We start from the raw sequence: 19,283 nt of genomic DNA, 5'->3' as shown, positions 1-19,283 counted from the left end.
GGAGTAGTCTGCATTTTCACTTCAAAGAATCCCACCCATGTAAACCTGTCCCTCCTTCCACTGCAGAGCAAAGGCAGGAAAAAAGACTTCAGTGAGGCAAATAGGCCAATGGAAAGCAGAGCGATGGATTACAAAGGGAGTCATGAGAGAGCAGAGAGAATGAGAGGAGGCAGAGATAAGGTAAACGGTGTTGTTACACCTGTTTTCCTCCCAGAGTTTGGTCTTTGTCGCTCCTGCTTTTCCCGTTATCTCTTTCTCAGTTTCCCCCTTTTTCTCCAACATGCTCGGGGTCCAGTGGGAGGTGTCATCGTCTCCGTGACAGGGGCGTAATGACAGTGGCACTCTTCTTCATTTGCATATGTTTGCCATTGTCACAGCGGTCAAGGAATGTCACGTCGAGATTCCTGAATGCTTAAGTAATGGCATTTTGTCCCCACAAGGAACTCTGGCCCCACATCACTCCCCTTGTGTGTGGAGGGGGGGAAAAAAGACTGAATTTACATGACAATCAGCTGATTCTAAAACAAATGTTGGCATTTTTTTTTTTATCCCTGTAGGATTACAAATGACTCATCTGTAATCTGAAGAGCTGCACACTGGCATGAAGACACCGCAGGATTGACTTACGGGTTGATATAAACTGTTCGGTTTTCATAGTCATCAACGGCAATCTCCTAGAATTTTGAAGGATCTTCTATAGGTAACCTGTACATGCCAATATCACTTTGTTCTGACAACTTTAGAGAAACAAATACAGAGGAAAAAAATGGGTATGAAAAAGTTATTTGGTGAGTTTTTGATCGGGTCAAAGCAGCAAAGTGTCTGTTCTCACTAATAAACGAGTCTCAACACCAAACTGGATGCATCCCACAAGTTAATCCGAATTTTGACACTCAATCTGGAGTAATTAGTCCCAGATGTAAATATCTGTTATGCAACAAAAGAGGCAACAGCACTGAAACAGACAATTATCTCCTCTTATGGCGTTGGCAAAATGCTATGAGTCTAACCATGTGTAACTGATGGCTTTTTCACAGGGCCTCTAGGCTTATTTGGATGTGTTTTTGTTTATTTATTTCTCTTTTTCGGTGTTTTTTTACTGTGCGGCGCCTGAGCCCAGACAGAGCGGTGGCTGAGACAGACAGGTTCATTACATGTCACAGGAGTTCAAAGTGATCCTCTGTCTACTCTGTTTATTAAGTGGCGCTCCAGCGTCTCGGAGGTATAGTAACACTCGCAGTTGCACTGCTAAGAGCAGTCCCATCTCGGTACGAGGCTCGCCGTGCAGCGCCTCTGCTGCAATGTAATGAAGAAATCAGCAAGGGAATGAGGAAAATGAACTCTCTTTCTAATACCTCCATCCAAGGACGTGGAGCAAATAAGTGCTCCCAATAACGAGGAAAAATCACGTTAGAGGCGATGAAACGTATGTGACATGTGAAAACGATTAAACCGTTCGGAAAAGGAGCGGCAGAAACATGCAACGAAATCTAAATTGACTTGAAAGCGGAGCAAAGACACAGGGTGTTTATTTTCACAATTGATTTTTCCACAAATGAGGTGGAAAAATGGAAAGACAGGAGTTTGCAAGGGAGGAAATGTGAGACAAAACAATAAGCCTCTCCCCAGCCTATTTGAAATCATAAACCTACTGTAAAGGTGAGGAAGACTGCGTTGCTGTTGAGGTGGGGGTGTGTTGTGAATCTGCATTAAATTGGGCTGCCTCTCCACATCTCCCGGCTCTCTCTCTCTTTCTCCCAACATTGCGCTGTAATTGGTTGACTGGGGGGAGGGGAATAACCGTTGCACCAAATATGTGCCTCATCATGAGAAACTCCGCTGAAGGTGTTTTGTTTTTATCGTTGTTGTTTACCTCTTCTGAGTTTCTCTTTTCTAGCTCACCTTGGATTCACTGTGTGGCATGCGGTTGTAATTAACACATGCCGCAGCCTCTGGTGAGTGTTAACAGAGAGAGCTGGAGTAAGATCATGTGGCTCGCCTAATTAAAATGGACCCGACTAGACAGCCTTTATTTATGCGCCTTCAAGACAAAATGAATGCCAGTTGCCTGTGGAAATCATCGCAGGCCGTCCTTTCTCCTGCCTGCCTGACTGCCTGCCTGCCTGTGTGCGGGGCTACAATTAACCGAGCACCAGCAGCAGAGCCGGGGACAACAAGAGGCTTTCATGCAGCTGGCTGAAAACCACTCAGTGTTTCGTTTGTGTTGCATCAACTGATTGCCGTACGTTGGCTGAGCTGCTCCGCATTTTTCCCTATAAACTCTGCCCGGGTTTGTGCTGTGACGGCCCAGCGGGATTTGTCACAAGTTTGCCACTGTCACTGTCAGGCGGTCATTATAACCAAATGAGCATCGTTGTAGAGAGAAACGCTCGGTGCATGATGCTTCGGATGACACAGGAACAATTTTCAGCCCGTGGAAAGCTTGAGATTCACTTAAAAATGTTATGTCATCTGTTATTTGACAAAGCAAGTCACTTGTTTTCCACGAAGGACTGAGACAGCGATGCTTTATGTTAACTCCATATTAAACTATTCATGCTGTTTGGATTATGCAAAGACACAGCAGAGCTGTTCATAAATCTGTTTGAATTGCTTAGTGTATAGAATCAAGAGGAACATTTCTTGCTTCCGACTATTAGTGTCATACAGTAGGAACTATGTAAAGCAGGCCTTTGCTGAAAAATGATCCGAGCCGCATGTGAGGGAGCTGAAGCCATAAAGCTGCCCACTCCATCACGGCTCCTATCGCTGAGATTGATCAGCCCGCTCCCATTTGAGTGATTTCCCTCCGGATTCAATGCAGCGCAATTAGTCGCCTGCCGTATTTTGCTTTCACATTGCTCTTTGACCCTCCATCGCACGTGTATGAGTCAGTGCAGCACTCTGCCGATATGAGTTCCTCCTAACAGCTCCTGTATTTGCACAGGCCATCTCCTCTCGGCCTTTCAACACTGTCCCTCCCACTGCCGCTAAAGAGGATCACGGATCGCTGGCGAGCAGCCAAGTCATTCTACCTGCTGAGATGGAATATAGCCCTGACCATCTACACCGGGGTTAGCACCAGTCTCTGTCTCTCTGAGAACTGTATGCTGGGAGTTTCTCTCAGACTGCCAGCCTCAGCATTGGACATCATCACACGGCCTTCCTGACCTCTTTGGCTCCCAACGCTGACTGTAAAAACAAAAACTCCACTCCAAAAGTGATCTCCTTAAGTAAGGGTTTCCAATCCAATTTTACGCAAGGAGAGTGCTTAAGATTAGAGATAGTGTTTTTATTGTGCTCTTCAGTAATAGGAGTAGAAGGGATGAAAGGAGAGATAGAGGGAAGGAGGGAAAGAGGAATGGAAAGGAGGGGAGATCGATAAAGGATGCTCTTGCTGGTTGCCTTTATTCTTAGTCTTCATGTCCGTGGAGACGAGGTTTAGGTGGCTCATGGCAGCAGGCCATGTAAGGGGGGCATTAAAGTGTCGCAAAGGGACCTGTTCTTTTCCAATAAACAGGCCTGCAGGTTGAGAAACACCCGAATCCCAATATAACCACGACTCGTAGCACTCGTTCGCAGCCGTAATGAACAGCAATATCTTTCAGTGGAAAGAGATGTGCTGTGTACCTGACCGGATTGTCATGGAGGGCTTTTCATTAAGGCAACGTGGATTATCTTGACGACGGCGAGTCAGCCCCAGCGAAAAGGGCACGCGGTCGCACTGGGACGAGCACAGCTCCCCTGATTTGCATGTGCCTTTTTTCTTCTCCCAGTTCATCTCCAGTCGAATAACTCGTTTGTCACATACATCAGAGGAAGGCGAAGATCATACGAGAGCCAGTGTTACTTTGTGTTTCACTAATGAGGCCTTTACTCTCCACCTCCTTGCTTTCGCCTCGCTGCCCTTTGAAACAGCAGCAGCATGGTGCTACAACACTTTGGTAGTTTTCTCTCCCCAATACCCAGCTCCGGGCTGTTATCCTGTTTGTGTGTCACTTGTCTCCTGTGTGTGCCGTGCGAGTGTGAGGTTCCAGATTGTGACCCGAGCGTAGAGGGACACTTCGGGGCAGATGATGATTTAACAAGTACAGTGGAACATGTCATGACTAATGTCGATCTGAGGCATGAAGAAGAAATGGCAAACAGTGCTTCAAGTGAGGAAAGTAAACTAAATCACAGGCCTTCCTAAACTAAGAAACCAAGGATGTTGAAAAACAAAAAGCTCTCGTACAACATCGAAACGGAAATAGGAAAGAGAACAAATCACAAAAAATGTCTTGAGGAAAAGAGATTTTCATTTTATGACCAGAGAAGAATTTGTGAAGAATCCACAGATCTTGACAAAATAGTCAGCACCATGATCTATGCCATAGTCCACATTCTCATACAGAGTGTTTTTATCATTGAGTGTCATGATTTCAAATCCTAGTCCCAAGAAACATAAACAACCCCAACTCTTCAGCTCTTCAGCTCTTTGTACACATTTCATTTTCACATTTTTTAATTTCCACGTCATTGTAGGCTTCACATCGAATTCACACACGTTTCTGTTTCAAGGAGTTGTTAGACAAAAGCAACAGCACCATTTAATCTTGAGGCTTTCACTTTCGTTTCAACTTGTACGTACATATTCACTTTTGCTTTTTTGTCAAGCTATTGTGTTTTGTTTCAAGAGATGGAAAACCAAGGGACGCATCATTTCGTGGGGGAATTTAAACTTCCTGAGATACGATGCAGGGGGTCCAATTTAAGTATAACATCCATCAGTATGAGAGTACACAATACACTAAAACACTCCCCATCTTCTGAAATATGACTGCGTCAATTGTACAACACAGATATCAGAACATATTGACAGGCGGCACGACATATTGATTGTCTGACTTTGATTGGATAAATCTGTAATGCAGGATGATACTGAAATGCCCCGCGGCAGAAGCTGAGACCTTATCAAGCTTTTTTTTTCCCGCATCCATTTCGTTGTTTTGCCAGAGCCCTCGGCTTCAGGACTCCTCCTGTGCTAATGTGGGTATGAAAAACTAATGAGGACTCTGTGCTGTTTCGACGGCCTGAGGTGCCACAGAATCCCGGATTTAACCAGTCAGTGCGTCATTCAGTAGCCCAGCTAGCAAAATTAGGTTTCGCAAAAACTGGAGTAAGAACTTGATATGCGTACGATGATGTTTTATCATGTAATCACTGAAAAACTGCTCAGTAGATCCTTAAAATCACGAATCAGGACCATGGGCATCAGCCTTGACAGTGACTAACAAAAAGATGAGAAGTGGAGCTTTGATCTGCTTCTTGACATGAACAGAGTTTGATGTAGAGTCCAACACAGCACCTTCATGTTTCCAGGCTACTCAGCTTTCTGTCTTCACCGGACTGTTGAGCACCAATGTGTTGATGGTTTTGCTCGGCCTGGTTTAAAAGGAGGACACAGGATCTGCTAGTACTTTTAGCTGTCACACCAGGAGGTGCATCTTTTCTTTTTTTTTTTTAGGTAACCAACCCCCATTCTCCTTTAAAATGGGTGCTTAGAAGTTGAAAATTGCCAACATCAAGAGCTTCCTTGAATTAGAATGCCCCGCAATGCAAGTGTGTTATATAATGCCATGACTGGAGGGAGAGGAAAAGTAGAGCACAGGGGTAGAGATTAAAAAAGTTTCTGCATAAAAAGAGAAGGGGGGGAGAGATGAGCATGAAAGGGAAACAGGGGAGGAGGGATTGAGAGAGAGACAGAGGAGATAGAAATGTAGTATAATGAAAAAGAGGAGGGGGATTAGGTCAGACAGGAGTGAGGGTCCACTCCGACGGCAGGAGCAGCCTTGAGGCCCAGCAGGCTGCAGGAGGCTGGTCAATCCTTCCCCTCTCTCAAGGCTTCTCGCTTTTTTCATTTAGATAATGGAGCATTTCCTTAATTGGCAGAGCACAGTTTATGCTGAGGTTTGTTTGCCAACACGTCAGAGTAGAATTATTTCCACTACATTTACAGCATAGTGTTGCTCAGCTCTCTCATTAAAACCACAGCCTCCTCCTGTCCAGAAACAGCGTTCTGTGGAAATCTGCAGAAGGAGGCCAAACACCACAGCAGCAAAAAAAAAAAGGAAGAAGAATAAAACACATTTATCTCCTATCTCACCATCCCCAGCCGGCTTGTAAAGGAAGAGGCAGAAACTTCTCTATCTGTTTACTGTTATTGTTTTCTCCAATCATAAACCCTCTCTTCTGGCTGCTATTCTGTGCTTTTTCCTCCTTTCTCTCTTATCGAAAGAGTTATGCGTTGAGCTCGCATGATCTGTATCTTTAAATTTGATTGAGGGTATTTGTGGGGGGTGTTATTTGATTTTGGTGTTATTGTCTCACCTTTTCCCTCTGTGTTTTTAATGTCGGGATGGATATCCGCTCCAGCAGCACTGATCTCACCGTTCTGCTCATTAGTCTGGATTCGCAGAGCCTGGTGCTTCGCAACAATAAGACATGCACTTGTGTAGTCCAGCCATTACTGAGTTTAACAATGTGCACCAGCCAGAAAAGTCCATTATTTCTGCAGCTCATCATCTCAAGCATCCACACGAGACAAAGGGTCTGTGGAACAGCTTCGTTGCAAAGGGCCATCAATCACTTAAGTCAGGAGCAGAGACAAAAATAACATGTGGTGTAGATAACACAAACTGTGGGTTCTGGACGCATGAGGAATTAATTTTATTAGAGATTTATGAATAGGACAATATTTTGGGCCCTTACTGAAATAAGTATTTAAATCTGTATGAAAGGGTGGCATCAAATGCTTGTTCACATTCTTAGCCCTCACTGATTTAATTAAAATTTTCCCCTGTTTTTGACATTTTAATTATCCATGGTTCTTGTGTGGCTACTTAAAATTAAAACTTGTTAAAGTCCAGATTAAAAACAACAGAAAGCAGCACTGCTGGGGGTCGTTTTGTATTCCAAATGGTAATGTGAGACAAAGGCAGGGGTGGTGAGCGGGAAAAGCTCATAAAGCGAAGCGGAGGTTGGTGTTAAAAGTTGTAACGTGGAGCTTTGAGAGGGAGCAGCTGCTACTTTAACAGACCTGTCATTTAAATCAAAAGCTCTAATCAAAATTTTATCAATTAATTGATCTTTCCTCTTGTGCTTTGCCACAAGTGCAATTGAGATTCCCCCCTGACTGTTGCCCCTCCACGCGAGCCATGCTCTACAACATAAACCGTGTTCATTAGCAATGATCAAGGAATTCTCTAATCCGAGCTGAGATGTGATATGACTGCTGTTTCCCCCTGACTTAGTTGGTCTGCAGGACAACTCTCCCCAGTTGCCTTCCAGTACGCACAGGGGAACTCGCACGTCTTTCATGCTGCTTGCGCAACTCAAACAATCAACTTTAATCTCGACCGCAGTTTTAACACTTGCCTCCTGTTGTGTGTTTCTCGCAGGGTAACCAAGAGGCCACTAACCCACCCGAAGCGATGGCCCAGCCGTACACCCCAGCCCAGTACCCACCTCCCCCACAGAATGGAATCCCCGCAGAATTTGCGGCACCGCACCCACTTCCGACGCAGGACTACACCGGGCAGAGCCGGGTTCCGGAGCACGCCATGACCCTCTACACGCCCACACAGACGCACAGTGAGCCGGCCGGCACTGACAACAGCACGCCCGCCATCACCGCCACCACGACCGCACCGGTCAGTGTCCTTCATCACCTGCAAACACTGTTCTCAGCAGACTGTCAGCAAGTAAAAAAATATTCATATCTTCTTTTATCTTTTTTTTTCATATCATTGTATCAGATGTTTAATGAAAATGCTAAATTGTTGATACTATGAAGTTAATATATTGATATTTTATCATCAATGTTAAATTGCTATATTGTCATTGTCTTTGTCATTGTGACATTTTTATCAGTAACAAACTAGACATGTTTGCTTCTGTTTTCCCTCTTTCCATTGCCTCCCAGCGTGAAAAGCTTTACAGCATAATTTGTGTTTGTTGATGTCTGCCCCCCCCCACATACATGACTTTGAAAATACATGTCATTAGATTATTGCTCTCGACTTTAGAAAATAACTCGAAAGAAACATGGGCCCTGTATCTTTGTAGAATGTCATATTTATTTTAATCATCTTCATAAGGAGGTTGTATTAGGGCCATATTGAAAAAAGGTTAGGTCATAATGTTGCAAGGATTAAGTCACAATAGAATAAAGTTATAATTTAATCATCAAACAGTCATAAAATTTTGAGAAAACAAAAGATCTCGAGGAGTTTATTTCCTTCTGGACCCAAAATCTTGAACCAATCTCTTGTTTCTTGAGAAACTTTGAAACCTCTGTTAATATCTCACTGATGACCACTATCAAACACTTCCTCCTCCACTGAAGAGACCACGTCCTTCAAGTCTGTTGTTATTTGTGAAACTTATACAGACGTTAGATGCTCCACATTCCTCAAAAAGGCGACAGACTGATTTTCTGACATTCCCCCATATCATATAAATTTGACCTTATTCTCTTCTCTAAATCTTTTGTACCCTTTAAGTGGCCCTAACATCATAATGAACTGACATCTTGCAGTGTTTGAAAAATGTTGCAATTGCACCAGCCGTCTTGTGACGTAGTACATCTAAGCCCCGAAGCAACGTTCTAATCACTTTCCAAATCATTTTCCCACAACGGAAAAAATGACCTTTGTTAATAAAAAGCTGCAGTTCTGCACATTAGTGAGCAGCAGCAGAGTCTGATGTCATGGCAAAGATTGCTTGTTGACGATGGACGTGAATTTGATTGAAGAGGCGCTGATGAAGTCAGAGTGTGTTTCTAAAGAGTAATTTGAGGGTCCATTAAAAACACGTAAACCTGAGCGCTTCTGTATGTTTGTGTGCAGATTGGACATGCTACTGACATGAATGATTCAGGACCCTATGATCGTTTTGGTCACAGTTGAAGGACAAAAAGAGCGATGCCATTTGCAGCCAGACAACACCATCTCCTTTTCAATCAGATCAGCTAATTAGCTGTTAATACAATCAAATGTTTGAGACTTTTATTTAAACATAAAATATAATCCTCTGCCAGGACCTGATTATACTCCTCCTGCCACTCATTTTCACCATATGTTTAAACCATCGGCACTCCAGCTGGAAAATAAATCACTGGCAATGCTTCATGTTGCGATACACATCTTGGAAGTGAGTGAAATATAAAATTATATATGATATATTTCATCCTTGTGTAACGATACCTTTATATGAAGTGCCTTGACCTGGGATTTACCTTAACAGGAGGCAGATGTAGATAAAAGGGAGAACGACTTGGCTCCAAACTTAAGAGACGCGACTAGAAAGATGGATAATGCCGGCAGAGATGAAAAAAATAAGACCTTCATACCTTCTCTCCTTTAGCATTAAAACACCTGCTGGGTGAGGTCATGGCGAGGCCACAGCCCTCCTGAGAGAGATCTGGGTCACTCATAAAGAACACTGTTAATAACTCCATTTTCACAGCCTCACAATTATCGTACGGCTACGAACATTTGGCGTCAGAAAAGTGCTTACACGGCACAAGCACGGCAACAGAATTGCACCGCGCATTATCATCGTCCTGTAATGTCGCAATGTTTGATTTGAAGATTTGTGTGACGCTTCCCAACTGCTCCATGGTTATGCGCCGCACTTACAGTAATGGCTGACACACAAGCGAGTTTAAAGTGAGGAGAGACTTGGCAGGAGGTTCAGCCTCCACTGCCTCCCCCTCCTTCTTCTTCCTCCCCTTCCGACACTGTACACCACTCCTACACTCTCTGTCTCTCACCGCCCCCCCCCCTCTCTCTCCTTCTCTCTCTCCATTTCGCATTTGATTTCATTTCATCTGTTCACCCGCTGTGAAGAAAGCCCAGAGATGGTGGCCATGGAGAGATGAGAGCTCGTCTTGCCTTCCTTCATTCTATTCCTCTCTCGCGCTGTCCCCGCTTTCCTCCATCTTCATTCTCTACATCCACACTCTCCCCCACTTCCACCCGTCTTTTTCTCAGGGAGGACAGAGAGATGAGATTAGTGGGGTGTAAACAGAGAGTCTAATCCCCGGGGGCCGCTGGTGTAGTGTCGCCCACCGCTGTGCTCCCCAGCTTTAATGACAGACCCAGCCCGTTTGCTCTGGGTGCCACAGACGGGCCCGGGTGCCTTTGATTAGGGCACCCTGCAGAAACACAGATTGAGGGAGCAGATCAGCTACTCGCAGTGACTCTCCCCCCCTCGTCCCCACCCCTCCTCCCTTGGCTCGACTCTGCTGCGCTCAGCTCCTCTACCCCACGACGCCGCTTTACTCTGCACATCTTCTCGACTTAAAGACTTAAAAAAGAGTCAAGAGAGAGTGAAAATTCAGTGAAACATATGGATTCTGTGCGAATTCCCCGTGGAGAACGGAGCGTGTGTATGTTTTAATGAGGCGCAGGGACTCTCCTCACTTCTCCTCTCTGTTTCTGTCTATGTCTACCAGTCTCCCGTCTGTGCTGGGAAGGTGGCGTTGTCCAGAGTCAGACCTCTGAGACCTCGCTCTGTGCCATGTTCAAACAAGCTGACTTGAAAGCAAGTGACTTGAGTAAGAGAGGCAGCCCCCAACTTTTCTCCAAATCCTTAGAGATGAGGGTAGCAGAGGGCTGCCAGGAAGCTCTGCTGGAGAAAAAAAAAAAAACTGAGCTCGTTATCTGGCTCAGTTCAAATAGTCTGAGGTTTGGTTGAATTTCATGAGTAATCATTCTCTCTTCAGATAACAAATTAAGGCAGTGGCGTTAGGGCAGCACTCAATTCCAGATTTTTCACAGCTTGTGTCAGCGGCATGAAGACTTTCCAAAGGGTATTCTGGGGGACTGTGATAACATAGACACGCACACACACACGCACGCACACGCAAACACACACGGGTATTCTGAAAACATGAGTGAGCACATGCAAACATTCATTACATACACGCACATGCACACTCTCATCTCACATGAACTGTGTTTAAGGGATTGAGACTCCACCGGGGTGTAGCTTTCAGTGGCGGTGCTGACGGCAGCATGTACACCACCATTAAACGCCGGCTTCCATTTTACCTGTCGGGGGGGAGGAGCCCCTGATTTTCACACTGTAAATTCAAGATATTATAGATATGCTCAGTTTGCTACAACACAAATCATTTAAAGGATAAGGCAAGTGATGCAGGGTATTTTTCTTAGTAGAGAAAACCCAGAACAACAACTTTCTAATGTTTGTTCAGGCTACAACTGTTCCCAGTGAAGATATAAATACTTAATAACTGCTTATTGAAAAAGGCTGGGTAGTTTTCATAAAGAGAAATTGAAGGGCACTTGAGCAAAGCACATACTTCCACCAGGGCCCTACAGTCCTCTGAAACCACATTTAAATTCACCAGATCCGAGTTTTTATTTGGATCTACACCAAATTGCACAAACTCATAAATCTCAGTTCCCTAAACATGCCTGATTTTTTAATTAAAATGTATTATTCTCTGGGAAATACACAAAAAAGTATTGAAGAAAGTGAAAATCCTGTCCCAAGATCAGGAAAATGTAATAGATTATTTGACTAACAGACAGACGGAAAGTAAAAATCTGTGTTTAATCTGATGGGAAGACATTATGTCTTCATTTGTCTTTCATTTTTTTATGCAGATGAATCCACTGTCGTGAAAAATCGAATCCAATTCCAAATAAACTGTCATGTGTGAACATGTCAATGTCTAGCACAGGGAGCATAATAAAACAGGCCTTAATAAAAGTGACATCATGGTGTTTTGATGATATTTTGTTGAGTATCTCCAGACGTATTATTTAAATAGAGACTAAAAGCCCGTCATTTAGATTTACACAGTTGCAGTTGAAACCAAACACTGCACCACAGTTGCTGGCTTCTCTCCTTTAGTTTTCATGTATCCACGACTATATCTTAGGCCTTTTTTTTAATCAAAGCAGATAATTTCAAAAATCACTTCCTTGTCTTATGTATTGATGATTCAAGTACCAGGGTTTCATGTCCTTCTGAGCCTTAGAGGTCCCCACAATCAGCTGAGCGACGTCTATGCAGAGAATGAACCGGACTTTTATGGTCTCCTGAAGTCCTGAAATGACTCCGATACTTCCACCTTTTCCTACTTGGTATGAATCAGGGCGAGTCGGCGGAGGCGGCCCCTCTGCTCCACCACTCACTCCCCTCACACCCCCTGCTCTCTGGGGTGATGGAGGGGATATATTAGCAGCTTCTTTAGAAAAAGACAACAAACTCTGGAGGACCAGGAGAGGGAAAATAATGAATTAAAGCTCAGGCATTATAATTCTTGTGAGCGAAGACTCAACCATCCCCCTCCCCCACCCCTCTACCCCCCCATTTAATCGGATGTAATCTACCTGCTTGGCAGCATTCCAATCAGATAGTTTCAATTATGCTCTTGTAATGCCACTCTGTGAGGAGGGGGAAAGTGCTGAGCAGAGCACTTTGCAGGCGATTTGCAAATAACAGCAAGGGAGTCTTTTAGAGAAATGACTGAACAGGAAGCCGGAGAGTTGCCGGAGTTGACAGCTCTCTCACTCTCTGGTTTGCTGGCTTTGGCGGTGACGGCGTGTTTTGCATCCCACCTCCTCCTCCTTCCCCGTGACAGCAGCTGTCGGGACAGTAAAGTGCCACTGATGGTGGCCTCCTATGGTAATACGGAGGTAATTATTTTCCACTGCAACACCACCATCTCACACCCAGGCAGGCAGGTTAGATCCTCGGGAGCGGCGTGCAGAGGCAGGCATCCCGGATCCCAGTGACACTCACACAGCTATTGAGTTAGTAGGATGAATTCTGGGGTGCTCGGGAGTCAGCAGTTCAGTATTTGTGTTCTACACATGTGTATTTGCCCCCGGGGTCAGCGCGCTGCTGGCCTGTCTGAGCACAGACTGAAAGTTAATCTGGATGTTTGCAAACACGCAACCACGCCTGCCATGATAAAAAGCCAGACAGACAGAGCTGGAGGACAGTGGTGCTCAGTAGTCTGGCAACATACGCTAAAGGTCGATAGTGTCATGTGTGACCGATGAAACAGATTGACCCGCGGGGCTCCGGTACCTTGTCACCATCCACGGTCCCAGCATCTGTCTGCTATGTGTCACCCCCAGGGCCCAACATGGCTACTCAGGCTATTAACCTCCAGCGCGGGAGGACACGGCAGAGTTAAGACCCCTCCGCCCGTCTCTCTCTCTCTCTGTCACAAATCCACTTCTCACCAGCCGGGCCGGTCATCTTGGTGCATTTTCCGGCTCTCGCGTCCTTTGCCACTTGTTAACCTCTGGTCTGGACAGAGTCACAGCCCAGGCAGGACTTAGGAAGCCGCCTCCAACCTGTCCTACCTGGATGGCTGCAGGGGGAGACAAAGTGGGACCTTGAATCAAACAACTGTCACTGTTAACAATGTATGTCACCGTCTCGGAATGGGCCATAAAAACCAAATAAATGACAGCCATTACAGTGGGGATTGTGATTATGATAATGAGAATAATAAAGGCGATCATCATTACGATCATGATGATAATGATAATACCGTGATGATGAATTATAATGAATAAATCCCTACCCCATTTCCTAAATGGTGGGAAATGTATCACTAAGAGAGGCCTGCAGCCACGAGACAGGCTCGGAGCGGGGTGAGGGTTATCAGCGTGCGGATGCGTGTGTCATTTGAACCGTTTGTACTCCGGGAACAACCTACTCCCTTTTCACGTCTGTATCTCAGTACAAGATTGTGTCCGTGTATGTGACTCCCCAGCCAGTGTACAGTGTGTTTGCCGTGCTCAGAGAGCACTTCCCGGGAGACCTTGCAGTTTACATATCACATTCAAACAGCTTTTGTGCTCGATATCTGCCACTTCCACTCTCTCGTTTCTCATTCTCCCCTCCTCCACATGTTACCTTATTTAGTCCCAGAGTCAGCGGCCACTAAATCAGGACTCATTTTTGTTCATTTTGATCAATGGCTCGCTGCTGCCGAGTGGAGACCGCCCCCACGGCATCAAACACAAATGTTCAAACGCTCAAAACAACCTTTTGTTGTTGTTGTTTTTCTCTGATGAGTGGCCTCTTGTGGTCATGAGAGTAATTACGGCAGTGTAATGTAGTTACAGATTTGCAAAACCTCTTAGGGAAGGAATAAGATTTATATTTCAATATTTTTATTTATAAGAATAAATTATTTTGTGTCTGATTTTGAAACCACTTCTTTGTGGTTCACCTTCACGTCTTTTAACCACGACTGGATCTCTACAAAGTTCAAATACAGCATACCATCACATACAGAGCTCACCAATCCACTCATCACAGTGATAGACTTTGTTTCTCCTCTACGTGAAAACCACTAATCGCTCGGACACGGAGCACAACAGAACTGATTACCACGTGTGGCTGCAGAGGGTGCTGTTGCTCAGTAAAAGTTAGATAGTGTTATTTTAAGTGATCAATCTACTATTACCAAGAAATATTTAGCTAAATATTTAACATCAAATCAGCAGTTTTCCAGCGTTCAGAACCGCCGGTTTCTCCCTCACTGTTTGTGGCCCTTCTGCTTCACCCACACTTTCAGATGGAAACTTCTGTCAGGCGTCAAATCAGAAGAAAAACAGAGGCGGAGGCAGATTTCAGTCACTGCATCTCAACACTTAACATATGTTAACTCAAGTGATATGAGGTCTGATGTCTGTCACTGTTTACCCTGAGGTTGTCTCTCCAGGTCTCCAACAGCACTTGGTGCATTCACTAACAATAGGAAATCCCACAACATTCAATTTGAACTAATTTGTTTCTAGCACTATAGTTTCAAACCTTTATTTTCCAAATGTGCATTCTCAGTTCTCATTCAGTTACTCCTTTCTGCAAAAGTAAGGTTTTACACTGACTCAAGTTTCCATTCAATCATCTAGGTTTCACCTTTTTACTTTCTTTACCTGTGTGGCAGTTTAATTGCAGTTGAGTCTGTGTCCTGGTACAATTTGATTCCCATTCAAACTTGTTTCTGTGTTTACACAACAGATTTCTTTTTTTCTTAATACTGCTTCAGTTGCTTCTTCATACTTCTCCTTCTTCTGAGTTTAGCTGCAGCTTTTGCATTTGAAACTGAAATTTCAGAACTCCCATTTTCTTCGTAGAATTATATTAGTAGACCTCAGGCATAATAGAACCTAACCTGGCAGCTTCACTGTGACAAAAACATCCCTCCTAACAACTGCAGGAGTCCCTGCACCCTGGAGTTTAGCAAAAATAACTCAGGCACAAAACTAAATCCATCACTACAAACAAACTTTTTTTATTTTCAAAGTATCCATCTCAAATACAGATATATATTTACACATTTTTTTGTTGATTTGTTCACAAAGTCAAAACAAGTTTTTACCGACCAAGAAGGTGCAGGATGAAGCCTTAGCTTATATATCTTCCCTCTTTCAATATAGTTTTTATTTACACCCAGGAACATGTAATATTATGTATATACCCAAAATTCTATAATAAATATTCACGTATTCATACATGGTTTTAATTAACTTATTATTTTTTTTTAATTGTGTTTTTCATATTTTGGCAACCCTCTCAAAACTATTATATGATTTAACTTTAATTTAATCAAGACAAATTTTATTGTTCCCATGCTGAGGAAATTCACTTGTTCCAGCAGCAGATAGTCAAAACGAAGAAGATAAGAGAACAAGTGAAAGTACAAAATTGAATGAAAGTAGGCAATGAATGCCATAAAATCAAATAAAAGTAAAATATTGAAAAAATATTAATATATAAAATAGTATATATGTTATACATCTTAGTTTTGTCATTTGTTCTAAACTTTTTGTTGTGTGTGTGTTTACTTTGGATAGAGCTAGACTGCAGTTTTTATACTAAGATATGACAGTTGAATAAAATAAATGTCCTGACTCTGGATTCATATTTAACGCTCAATTTATATTGATGTTATGAATATAAAGAAATCACATTACTCTTATAAACGTTAAACAGTTTGTTTAACCTGCTCTGAATCAAAGAGTTGACATCTCGATGCTGATTTTTGAAAGCATAATTTATAGCGACTCAAATATGAGGTCCTGTGTAGATAGACTTGTCCGACACTGCAGCATGAAAGAGCGGATGCACTATGTTGTTGACCAATGAGGTTTTATCCACAGAAAATACATCAGAGAAAGAAACTGCCTCAAAAACAAGGTCCATCTAAACAGACAAACCACCAGCTCCCTCAGTGAAATCCATCACCGGTGTCACACAGAGAAACAAGTGAATTTGTCATTGACATCAGACACGTCATTTATATAGAAATGTCAGCATAGCATTCTCATAATGATGGAAACAACAACGCTGAGGGCTTTGGGCCTCGCACTCTGATGCCTGTGTGCAAACGTCACCAATAATGTGTCTTTAGTCTAGACATGTCAGGGCTCCGTGGGATCTATATCCACGCCTTTTTGTCAGCGCCTTCAATCTTCCCTGTTGCTCAAGAGCTAAGTGCAAGAGATTAATAAGTGGATTTGTAATGCACAACCTCAGGTTTGACACTATAAGTCATCGGCTGTTTATCGCTTTGGCTTTCTCGCCGGATTGAAAAATGGCAGACGCCGAGTAAGTTAGTCAGCCAGGCCTCCCAACCCCACCCCGCACCCTGCCACATCCACTCCCCCCTTCCCCGCCGCCTGCTTCAGGACCGGGAGGTACAGTATACTGTAGCAGCTAATGAGCAGCGTGTGTCTTTTCTGTGTTTGTTTCCCTCTGGCAGACAGATGATGTGACGCAAACAGAGGGCTCTCAGCAGCTCCAGCTCCAGCACTCAGACTCTTCAGAGAAGCAGCAGCCCAAACGGTTACATGTCTCCAACATTCCCTTCCGCTTCCGGGACCCTGACCTAAGGCAAATGTTCGGGGTAAGTGCCTGCAAGGAAAACTCCCGTTTATTCAAACTCCCTATTTTGTTGTGGGTTAGGCCTTTATCTAACTGTCACAGTGATGCTGTACTTGTCAAGTTAATCACTTAGATCTGAGAACGAGGTAACATTGCAAACACATGTTGTAGAATATGCAGGTCCCTGTTCACCTGCTATTAACATCCGTCCGGAGTGATCCGATCACAAGTGGTCAGTGCTAAGTCTGTACGCACCCAAATGCTTCCTGAGCTGTGACCACATCAAGAGGTTGTCTGTGGCGCATGTCGTCGCATTCTTTTCGTAGTGATAATTCAAATGCATCCTGGGTCGCATATGAAGGACCACCTACTCAGCTGACCGAACATATTTTTTTCACTTCTCGTTGACCTTCCTTTGATTTGTCTGTGCCCACAATATCAATCCAGACCACTGGGGTTGGATGTCTTCTGGAGCTAAATTAATACTATTAAAATGGTTTGGTGCGAGAACTGATAATTTTCTCCAGAAAAAAAAGCACAAAGTTGGAGTTGGAAGTTGAAATTTAATGTATCAACTGTGTAGACAGTTTAAGGTATAATTACCTTAGATATACAAATATTAATAAGTGAAAAACATACAAAATCACACAATACATAAAATAAAACCTGATCTACAATAACATTTACAACAAAATACAAACAATTCAATGAATTGTCTCCCCATCGCCGGGTCCAGGGACGTCCACACAGCTTCCTGATGTGTTTGGTATGAAGTCACATAAGCAGCCAGCAATGAGGTGCATACCGCCACTAACTCTACAAGCTGTTGCTTACCGATCACATGGCCACAGGAGACACATTTTCATGCCAACTCTAAACAGATTAACTTCACGCTGTCCACCTGCGATAACGTCTCAGGACGGATGTTGATACCAGGTCTGAATTATCTAAAGACGTTCCAAACAACATTATTAGGAGGTAAAATTTAAATTTACTCCACCTGAAAGGATGGTAGTGAAGGCACCTCACCTTGCCTGACACAAAGAAAAAAATATTACACTTTGGCTTATTACGCTTCATGAAAAATGAGCAGTGGGGCCAAATCGCACAACAGCAGCCACATAATTAATGACATTTACATCATTAACTACATTGGCAGGAGAAATAAAAAGTGCTTTCTGAGTTTTTACAAGTCTGGAAAAGTAGAGAAAAACAGGCAAATCAGTCACAATCAGGTGCTGATGTGTCAGGGGGGAAAAAAACTCCCTGCTGCACTTGAGATATGGAACCCAGTACAGTGAAGTTTTACCGTTCATCTTTGTCTTTAACCCGTCGAGGCTGCTATTTAGCCGCCTCCCTAAATCTCAGTAATTAACCTGAGCTTGATGAGAACAATGTCATTAGTAACAATAGGAATGGTGGTTTAAATTAGGGAGCAAAAAGCAGCAGTATTATCTTTAATTTCTTCTGTCTTGGTCACTAGAATTAAACATTCATCTGAGTTTCCTGCAGGATTGTTATCCACACAAAAAAGCTTCTTAAGTAGCTTTTAGACCATCGCATGACATTAAATTGTCTGCTGAAATTGGGACGGAGAAAACCGTTTGTCCTGATTACCTGTTCAGAGGTTACACACACAGCAGACACATATTACATATCAGCAAACCAAAGGTCCTCATCGGAAAATGTCTCTTTGTCTCTCTGTCTCTCACCCAATTAATGAGGCAATGAATATTTCAACAGCTCACCCTTGTGTCTCACAGAAGCCTCAATAAGAATTGACCCAAACATCCCAAATTCAATAATGATAATGGATCTGAATGGAGACGATGGCCAAAAATGTACTTTAAATGTTATGCGCTAATTGGACCATTAGAACCCAGAGGCGTTAATTCTCATCGTTATGATGACAACATCCAGCTGATGATATTAATTACCGCCCGGGCTGTGGCTTTATAAATTGCAGACAACATGGCTGCTCTCTCTCTCTTTCTCTCTCTGATTGTTGGCTTTATTGTTCCCAGCTCTGGTGCAGGTCATGTGGAATCCAAATCGCTTCAGTAATTAGCTCGGAGGCTTTGTGTGCCTGGCCCGGCTCATGCAGATATACGATACAAAATTGATCGTGTCCCACCCAGTCCCCCTCAATCACCCTCCTCACCCACGTGTTGCCCATTCCTTCCCTGTTACTCGCCCCCCCCTTCTCCTTTCGGTGGTTGGCATTGCGGAGGATTGTGGGATTGATTGTCTTGGGGTAGTGCTTGGCAAGGAGATAGCTGGTCCGCTCCACCCTCTGACATGGCCTCCACAATGGGCCTTTGTGTGATCAGCGTGTGGAAAGCTTCATCCCTCTA

General features: G+C 43.7%; 1 protein-coding gene across 9 annotated transcripts in view; it reads left to right on the top strand.

The window, feature by feature from the left end:
- LOC109634329 (RNA binding protein fox-1 homolog 3-like) overlaps window positions 1-19,283 on the top strand; it is a 391,336-nt gene that overhangs the window by 340,542 nt on the left and 31,511 nt on the right. For 6 of the 9 annotated variants that reach the window (XM_069524959.1, XM_069524962.1, XM_020094768.2 and 3 more), the window contains 2 exons: window positions 7,440-7,742; window positions 16,808-16,951. In XM_069524959.1, coding sequence (XP_069381060.1) covers window positions 7,440-7,742; window positions 16,808-16,951 — 447 coding nt within the window. The remainder of the gene's footprint in view (window positions 1-7,439; window positions 7,743-16,807; window positions 16,952-19,283) is intronic. The other 3 variants (XM_069524964.1, XM_069524960.1, XM_069524961.1) reach the window with 1 other exon arrangement.

Source organism: Paralichthys olivaceus, chromosome 5 (assembly GCF_024713975.1).
Source record: "Paralichthys olivaceus isolate ysfri-2021 chromosome 5, ASM2471397v2, whole genome shotgun sequence".
In the NCBI taxonomy this organism is placed as follows: domain Eukaryota; kingdom Metazoa; phylum Chordata; class Actinopteri; order Pleuronectiformes; family Paralichthyidae; genus Paralichthys; species Paralichthys olivaceus.
Note: the sequence above shows the minus strand (reverse complement) of the source record. Positions and strands in the feature narration are given on the sequence as shown.